The sequence below is a fragment of the Oncorhynchus masou genome, chromosome 25, assembly GCF_036934945.1.
Source record: "Oncorhynchus masou masou isolate Uvic2021 chromosome 25, UVic_Omas_1.1, whole genome shotgun sequence".
NCBI classification, from domain to species: Eukaryota; Metazoa; Chordata; class Actinopteri; order Salmoniformes; family Salmonidae; genus Oncorhynchus; species Oncorhynchus masou.
Genome location: NC_088236.1, coordinates 5,740,323 through 5,750,423, shown reverse-complemented (window position 1 = coordinate 5,750,423; position 10,101 = coordinate 5,740,323). Strand labels below are relative to the sequence as shown.

At 45.2% G+C, this 10,101-nt stretch overlaps 1 protein-coding gene across 1 annotated transcript in view; it reads right to left on the bottom strand.

Moving 5' to 3' along the window:
- Positions 1 to 9,811, bottom strand: part of si:dkey-193c22.1 (uncharacterized protein LOC567837 homolog) — a 28,949-nt gene extending 19,138 nt beyond the window's left edge. Inside the window, exons 1-2 of the mRNA XM_064936579.1 lie at positions 9,434 to 9,811; positions 26 to 71 (exon numbers count right to left, since the gene is read on the bottom strand). Of these exons, the coding sequence (XP_064792651.1) occupies positions 26 to 27 (2 nt within the window). The 5' untranslated portion in view covers positions 28 to 71; positions 9,434 to 9,811. The remainder of the gene's footprint in view (positions 1 to 25; positions 72 to 9,433) is intronic.
- Positions 9,812 to 10,101: the final 290 nt, after the last annotated feature.

The following is a 10,101-nucleotide window of genomic DNA, read 5'->3' as shown; positions in this document are numbered from 1 at the left end:
TTATTTAGAGTGTGCGTGTACTCACATATTTAGTGGTCCAAGTTGAGACGCTGTATCTGTGGGACTGTTTCCTGTCAGAGGAAGGCAAAGCAGGACAGACAACGTTAGACTATTACACCAACTGATCCATAGATGATTCAGATAACCAAGGTTCAGACCAAAGACCATGATCATTCTTTGGAGCAGGTGTCTTAGTGCTAGGGTGGAACGAAAAGCTGGCTGCTCCACAGTAAGCAGAGGGAGACTGGAGAGAATACTGCTTCGAGGTTCTACTATGCAATGAGTTCTGAAGTTGCAAAATTCCAAATTCCATTCCACTATGATAGGTTATCTGTGGACTAGCTCTGGGTCAAGGTGCCCTGAACCAGAGCCAACCAAGCTGAAGGCAGGGCAAACCACGTTTTTGTTTGTTATTTTAGATATTACGCTGAAATCAATAGAACGGTGTCGCGCTGTTTAAAATAACACTATTCAAAGCGAAACCTGGAACAACCTAGACATGGTTGGTTAGATGAGAACTTGTAGAAGGCTTCTATATTTTGGAATGGCGAATGTTGATTCCGGAAGGCTGCCATGCAGGGCCTGCTCTAGCCTTTTTGGGGCCCGAGATTTGGCTGGGGTCCTGTCATGCCAATTAATGTCCCCCTGCCATAATGTCCCACACACCTATTAGTGCCCGTTGCTATATCAACGGTGTGATGGCCTAATGCGTTGTATTTTGGATATCATTACAGCCTAAATAGAATTATTTTCATCTCGCTATGCAAACAAAGTTATTTTCGTGGCAAAAAAAAATCGCTGTTTAAACTTAAGTTTTGTTTAGTAAGATGAATTACTTCAAACTTCTTTTGTGTACCTTGTTAACATTTCAACATTAAATGCATGTCTTAAACATTACTACGTTTTGGAAAATGGCGTGTCGAAAACGTGTCATCAACTTGACACATTAAAGTTGTTTACCTTACAGACCTGGAAGTCAGCTAATTAACACTCCATTCATATGCAAATCAATTTGATTCATACACTGACATGTCTGGCTGTCATGTTTGTATTTAACCTGCCCTTCCCTCATCTTCACTGAAATCAAATCATTTTAGTAATCCTCTATTATGGTTCATTGTTGTTCTATCTCTTTTAGCTCATTAGCACCCTCTTGTGGTTGAATATATATGTATCTACTGTAGGTTCCAGGATAAAACAATGAATAATGTTGAACTAACAAACACCATCTCAAAGGATACGATACAATTTACAACAATGAACACCTTGTGAAACAGCTGTGAAAACCAACCTGCCCATACTTAAGACTTAAATATATAACGTTTGATCTTTTCTTGGTATAGTTGTGTCATTCATTTATTTTCACTAGTTTTTGTACACCCACATGGTAATTAGACTGAAATACTGAATTCTGGTGTGTGGAATAGAGAGGAGCTGGGTGATGTGTGTGTGGGTGGGAGGTCCTGGCTGTCACTTGTTCTCAACAGACAGTCAGTCTCAGAAGGGGGACTTAAGGAGGGCGACTGCAATGTCCAGGCACCGCTATTCTCTTTGTTCTGAGTGTTTGCAGTGCTAGTGTTTTTAGTTCATCTGTGGATCTCACATACAGTATTACGTGCCCAGTATGACAGAGCACGAACACTTTCTAGCAACAGCCTTAGCAACGGAAGCTAGAACTCATCGAATCCCATTGTGACACGGGGGGGGGGGGGGCACTTTTTGGCAGGAGGACACTATTTGGCAGGGGGACACTATTTGGCAGGGGGACACAATTTGGCAGGGGGACACTTTTTGGCAGGGGGACACTATTTTGCATCTACACATTTTTGCCATTGGGCGTAGGTAAAATGTCGTGCAATTCTACACATTTTCCCATTATCCTATGCCATGTTAATGATATCCGAGAGTGACTAACAAAATCAACAACCCCTGGAGGTCAGAGCCACTGGGAACATACCCTGCGTGCCCGGTCGGTATTCAGCCATGATTACTACACATTTAAATAACTGGCTAGACTAACTTAGCATTCTGAGACATGTTAGCTGACATGTGCTAATTGAGTGACTGTCAGTGACTGTCAACAACAACAACAAAAAAACAAGGGAAAAACTGCTGAGTCACAACCACACTTTGTTGGAACTTGCACCATGTTTATTTTACTAACACAGTAAGTTGTGTCCGGGACTGTTCCCTAGCGACCGGGGGCCCTAAGCGATCGCTTATGGCCGGTGCCAGCCCTGCTGCCATCAACCACTTTATCTATTACTCAAACGAATCACCGTGTAACATAGAATATCAACAGTGACAACGGTTGGCTGCTATTTAAGGGATAGTTTGAGTGTCAAATCAATGTATTTGTGTGTGGCAAGTGCCTTTTATAGGGAGACCCCCATTCTAAGTGATTCTAAGTTCTGGGCTCCCCAAGCATGTGATACAATGAACGGTACGCAACCAATTAATATTATGTCATCGTGAGGACTATACACTTTTACACCAACGTCACCAAACCAAAAGGACGTCACCAAACCAAAAGGACGTCACCAAACCAAAAGGACGTCACCAACGTCACCAAACCAAAAGGACGTCACCAACGTCACCAATCCAAAAGGACGTCACCAACGTCACCAAACCAAAAGGACGTCACCAACGTCACCAATCCAAAAGGACGTCACCAATCCAAAAGGAGGTCACCAACATCACCAAACCAAAAGGACGTCACCAACGTCACCAAACCAAAAGGACGTCACCAACGTCACCAATCCAAAAGGACGTCACCAACGTCACCAATCCAAAAGGCCGTCACCAACGTCACCAATCCAAAAGGACGTCACCAACGTCACCAATCCAAAAGGACGTCACCAACGTCACCAAACCAAAAGGACGTCACCAACGTCACCAACGTCACCAACGTCACCAATCCAAAAGGCTGTCACCAACGTCACCAATCCAAAAGGTCGTCACCAACGTCACCAATCCAAAAGGCTGTCACCAACGTCACCAATCCAAAAGGTCGTCACCAACGTCACCAATCCAAAAGGACGTCACCAATCCAAAAGGAGGTCACCAACGTCACCAAACCAAAAGGACGTCACCAACGTCACCAAACCAAAAGGACGTCACCAACGTCACCAACGTCACCAATCCAAAAGGACGTCACCAACGTCACCAAACCAAAAGGACGTCACCAATGTCACCAACGTCACCAATCCAAAAGGCTGTCACCAACGTCACCAATCCAAAAGGTCGTCACCAACGTCACCAATCCAAAAGGACGTCACCAATCCAAAAGGAGGTCACCAACGTTACCAAACCAAAAGGACGTCACCAACGTCACCAATCCAAAAGGCTGTCACCAACGTCACCAATCCAAAAGGTCGTCACCAACGTCACCAATCCAAAAGGACGTCACCAATCCAAAAGGAGGTCACCAACATCACCAAACCAAAAGGACGTCACCAACGTCACCAAACCAAAAGGACGTCACCAACGTCACCAACGTCACCAATCCAAAAGGACGTCACCAACGTCACCAACCCAAAAGGACATCACCGACGTCACCAAACCAAAAGGACGTCACCAATCCAAAAGGACGTCACCGACGTCACCAAACCAAAAGGACGTCACCAACGTCACCAAACCAAAAGGACGTCACCAATCCAAAAGGACGTCACCAACATCACCAACGTCACCAATCCAAAAGGACGTCACCAACGTCACCAATCCAAAAGGACGTCACCAACGTCACCAATCCAAATGGACGTCACCAACATCACCAATCCAAAAGGACGTCACCAACGTCACCAATCCAAAAGGACGTCACCAAACCAAAAGGACGTCACCAACGTCACCAAACCAAAAGGACGTCACCAACGTCACCAATCCAAAAGGACGTCACCAACGTCACCAATCCAAAAGGACGTCACCAAACCAAAAGGACGTCACCAACGTCACCAAACCAAAAGGACGTCACCAACGTCACCAAACCAAAAGGACGTCACCAACGTCACCAACGTCACCAATCCAAAAGGACGTCACCAAACCAAAAGGACGTCACCAACGTCACCAATCCAAAAGGACGTCACCAACGTCACCAAACCAAAAGGACGTCACCAACGTCACCAATCCAAAAGGACGTCACCAATCCAAAAGGAGGTCACCAACATCACCAAACCAAAAGGACGTCACCAACGTCACCAAACCAAAAGGACGTCACCAACGTCACCAATCCAAAAGGACGTCACCAACGTCACCAATCCAAAAGGCCGTCACCAACGTCACCAATCCAAAAGGACGTCACCAACGTCACCAATCCAAAAGGACGTCACCAACGTCACCAAACCAAAAGGACGTCACCAACGTCACCAACGTCACCAATCCAAAAGGCTGTCACCAACGTCACCAATCCAAAAGGTCGTCACCAACGTCACCAATCCAAAAGGACGTCACCAATCCAAAAGGAGGTCACCAACGTCACCAAACCAAAAGGACGTCACCAACGTCACCAACGTCACCAATCCAAAAGGCTGTCACCAACGTCACCAATCCAAAAGGTCGTCACCAACGTCACCAATCCAAAAGGACGTCACCAATCCAAAAGGAGGTCACCAACGTCACCAAACCAAAAGGACGTCACCAACGTCACCAATCCAAAAGGACGTCACCAACGTCACCAATCCAAAAGGACGTCACCAAACCAAAAGGACGTCACCAACGTCACCAAACCAAAAGGACGTCACCAACGTCACCAAACCAAAAGGACGTCACCAACGTCACCAACGTCACCAATCCAAAAGGACGTCACCAAACCAAAAGGACGTCACCAACGTCACCAATCCAAAAGGACGTCACCAACGTCACCAAACCAAAAGGACGTCACCAACGTCACCAATCCAAAAGGACGTCACCAATCCAAAAGGAGGTCACCAACATCACCAAACCAAAAGGACGTCACCAACGTCACCAAACCAAAAGGACGTCACCAACGTCACCAATCCAAAAGGACGTCACCAACGTCACCAATCCAAAAGGCCGTCACCAACGTCACCAATCCAAAAGGACGTCACCAACGTCACCAATCCAAAAGGACGTCACCAACGCCACCAAACCAAAAGGCGCCACCAACGTCACCAACGTCACCAATCCAAAAGGCTGTCACCAACGTCACCAATCCAAAAGGTCGTCACCAACGTCACCAATCCAAAAGGACGTCACCAATCCAAAAGGAGGTCACCAACGTCACCAAACCAAAAGGACGTCACCAACGCCACCAACGCCACCAATCCAAAAGGCTGTCACCAACGTCACCAATCCAAAAGGTCGTCACCAACGTCACCAATCCAAAAGGACGTCACCAATCCAAAAGGAGGTCACCAACGCCACCAAACCAAAAGGACGTCACCAACGTCACCAATCCAAAAGGACGTCACCAACGTCACCAATCCAAAAGGACGCCACCAAACCAAAAGGACGTCACCAACGCCACCAAACCAAAAGGGCGTCACCAACGTCACCAAACCAAAAGGACGCCACCAACGTCACCAACGTCACCAATCCAAAAGGACGTCACCAAACCAAAAGGACGTCACCAACGTCACCAATCCAAAAGGACGCCACCAACGCCTCCAAACCAAAAGGACGTCACCAACGTCACCAATCCAAAAGGACGTCACCAATCCAAAAGGAGGTCACCAACATCACCAAACCAAAAGGGCGTCACCAACGTCACCAAACCAAAAAGGCGTCACCAACGTCACCAATCCAAAAGGACGTCACCAACGTCACCAATCCAAAAGGCCGTCACCAACGTCACCAATCCAAAAGGACGTCACCAACGTCACCAATCCAAAAGGCGTCCCAACGCCACCAAACCAAAAGGACGTCACCAACGTCACCAACGTCACCAATCCAAAAGGCTGTCACCAACGTCACCAATCCAAAAGGTCGTCACCAACGTCACCAATCCAAAAGGACGTCACCAATCCAAAAGGAGGTCACCAACGTCACCAAACCAAAAGGACGTCACCAACGTCACCAATCCAAAAGGACGTCACCAACGTCACCAATCCAAAAGGTCGTCACCAACGTCACCAATCCAAAAGGACGTCACCAATCCAAAAGGAGGTCACCAACGTCACCAAACCAAAAGGACGTCACCAACGTCACCAAACCAAAAGGACGTCACCAACGTCACCAACGTCACCAATCCAAAAGGACGTCACCAACGTCACCAAACCAAAAGGACGTCACCAATGTCACCAACGTCACCAATCCAAAAGGCTGTCACCAACGTCACCAATCCAAAAGGTCGTCACCAACGTCACCAATCCAAAAGGACGTCACCAATCCAAAAGGAGGTCACCAACGTCACCAAACCAAAAGGACGTCACCAACGTCACCAATCCAAAAGGCTGTCACCAACGTCACCAATCCAAAAGGTCGTCACCAACGTCACCAATCCAAAAGGACGTCACCAATCCAAAAGGAGGTCACCAACGTCACCAAACCAAAAGGACGTCACCAACGTCACCAAACCAAAAGGACGTCACCAACGTCACCAATCCAAAAGGACGTCACCAACGTCACCAACCCAAAAGGACATCACCGACGTCACCAAACCAAAAGGACGTCACCAATCCAAAAGGACGTCACCAACGTCACCAAACCAAAAGGACGTCACCAATCCAAAAGGACGTCACCAACATCACCAACGTCACCAATCCAAAGGGACGTCACCAACGTCACCAATCCAAAAGGACGTCACCAACGTCACCAATCCAAATGGACGTCACCAACATCACCAATCCAAAAGGACGTCACCAACGTCACCAATCCAAAAGGACGTCACCAAACCAAAAGGACGTCACCAACGTCACCAAACCAAAAGGACGTCACCAACGTCACCAATCCAAAAGGACGTCACCAACGTCACCAATCCAAAAGGACGTCACCAAACCAAAAGGGCGTCACCAACGTCACCAAACCAAAAGGACGTCACCAACGTCACCAAACCAAAAGGACGTCACCAACGTCACCAACGTCACCAATCCAAAAGGACGTCACCAAACCAAAAGGACGTCACCAACGTCACCAATCCAAAAGGCCGTCACCAACGTCACCAATCCAAAAGGACGTCACCAACGTCACCAAACCAAAAGGACGTCACCAACGTCACCAAACCAAAAGGACGTCACCAACGTCACCAACGTCACCAAACCAAAAGGACGTCACCAACGTCACCAATCCAAAAGGACGTCACCAACGTCACCAAACCAAAAGGACGTCACCAAACCAAAAGGACATCACCAACGTCACCAAACCAAAAGGACATCACCAACGTCACCAAACCAAAAGGACGTCACCAACGTCACCAAACCAAAAGGACGTCACCAACGTCACCAAACCAAAAGGACGTCACCAACGTCACCAACCCAAAAGGACATCACCAACGTCACCAAACCAAAAGGACGTCACCAATCCAAAAGGACGTCACCAACGTCACCAAACCAAAAGGACGTCACCAACGTCACCAATCCAAAAGGACGTCACCAACGTCACCAAACCAAAAGGACGTCACCAAACCAAAAGCACGTCACCAACGTCACCAAACCAAAAGGACGTCACCAATCCCAGGTCAAAGGGATGTGTAATTCCACAAAATGTTATGGGGTGAAAATGCAAGCTTGTGTAAGGCAGTAACATTAGGGGGGAAACCCCCCGCAATATAGGCCTATGTAAAGGGATCAACGCCGACGTTCTGTACATTTACCTTGGAAATAATGGACGCCGCAGCAGGATGAGGCGGAGCCAAAATAATTCAACACGATAGTATATACTGAGTGTACAAAACACTAGGAACGCCTTCCTAATATTGAGTTGCAACCAGAACACGACATCCCCAATTCATTGCGGCATGGTCTCTACACTGTGTCGAAAGCGTTCCACAGGAATGCTGGCCCATGTTGACTCCAATGCTTCCGACAATTGTGTCAAGTTGGCTGGATGTCCCTTGGGTGGTGGAGCATTCTTGATACACACAAGAAACTGTTGAGCGTGAAAAACACAGCAGTGTTGCAGTTCTTCACACAAACCGGTGCGCCCAGCACCTACTACCATACCCTGTTCAAAGGCATTTAAACCTATTGTCTTGCCCATTCACCCTCTGAATGGCACACATTCTCAATTGTCTGAAGGCTTAAAAATAATTTAACCTGTCTCTTCCCCTTCATCTACACTGATTGAAGTGGATTTAACAAGTGACATCAATAAGGGATCATAGCTTTCACCTGGGATTCACCTGGTCAGTCTATGTCACGGAAACAGTAGGTGTTCTTAATGTTTTTTTTCCACTCAGTGTACGTTGCCCACTCACAAACTATTGCAACGATCACATCTACTTCTCAATCATTTAACAATTTAGAGTTTAAAAATCCTCTCAAACACAAGTTAACCTGGCGCTCTAGGCTAGAGCCTCCATAGTGTCTGTGCTGTAGGCTGAACGTCCCTACTATCTGTAGGTTATCTTGTGATTGTCATAGCAGCTAAATGCATTATAGTGCAGGAAATAGAAATAAATGGACCCGTGGGCAGTCTGGGGGTCTTTTTGTTGGATTGACAGCCAACAAAAGATGGTAACAGTCTGTGTCTGATGATTTTAGAATTATTTTTGTTTAATTTTTATTAATTTTATTTCTTTTAGATTAAAAAAATATATATATTATACAAAATTATCAACAATCTACATCCTTACATTATACATGTCTAACAAAACAAAACACAGGTAAAACTAGAAAATACTGAATACATACAAATTCAAGTGCAATTGTATTCACTCAGAAAAAAAATCTCATTATAATGATTAACGAAGATGTTATTCACTATGGATAATGTCTTAACAAGATGATTCAATTCAATCAAAATTATTTAGACATTTTGGTATAGAATTCTGGAATTTTTGTTTGTGTACAAAGTATTTGGCAACAAGAATAAATGTTTAAAAAATCACAATAATTTCAATGGTCTTGTTATCATTGCAATAGTAACATATTAAATCCTTCATGTCAAAAGCGTAGTGTTATAACAGTGTCTGTGTCCGATGAACGCCACATCGTCGCACGCAGTACTGACCGGAGACCAAACATGCGGAAATTAGCTTCGTTCGCAGCTGCTATTACTGCGACCTCTACTGTAAAGTCGACGTAACTGCATGATTTTACTAATCCGCGATGGATATGCAGTATAACACAATACTGGAGCTAACTACAATGTTTTATTCAGAAGATATCAGCTATTCTCTCCCTTATGTTGCTACACAACTAACTGACCGAATAGTGGCACATATTAATGAATACAGTAACCTACCAGACAACATGTAAGTCTGTGTTATGCACCGTTAGAAATATCAGCATTTTTTTATTTTATTCTAGAAACAACTTACCGTTTAGACGGGGTATTGTACTAGGCTACAATGTGTCTTCTTAGGCCTATTGATGTAGGAATAGAAAGGGGGGGTGGTGTTTGTAAAATGTCAAACTAAGGTAAGAAAAGAGTTTCGTTTTGAATCCCCAAATGACCGACTTCATTGATCATCTATCAAGGCAGGAAAGCGTCTCAAAACAGAACGAAAAATGTTCCCAAATACGTCACAATTTAACTCGTATTCGTCCGAATTATTTCACTATCCGAAGTATTATCTTGTCATTACAGGTTTCGGAAAAGAAACAGTTTTTTTTCCTTCTCCATCATCATAATTGCAGATTTTATAACAACAGGATCCCGGTGTTAGGGTATTCAATGTCCGCCGTACGCCACATGATTCGTTCCCATTGGTTATTATTCTTAGAAGGCAGGACTACTAGTAGGTGTGCTTTGAGGTTTGATTGGCTGGGTTAGTTGTCATTCTGCACACTGTTTCATTTCTGAAAAATAGATATATATTTTTTATAGGTATTCAATATTCGCGTCTGCAATACGTCATGGATTTATGAGAATTTGCGTTAGGATCGGAATATATGTAAAGTAGATCAATTATTTTGGCAGTTACCTGAAGTATTGTGTGATGGAGTCATGGTTATAGAGGTGTAGGGTGATGAAGTCATGGTTATA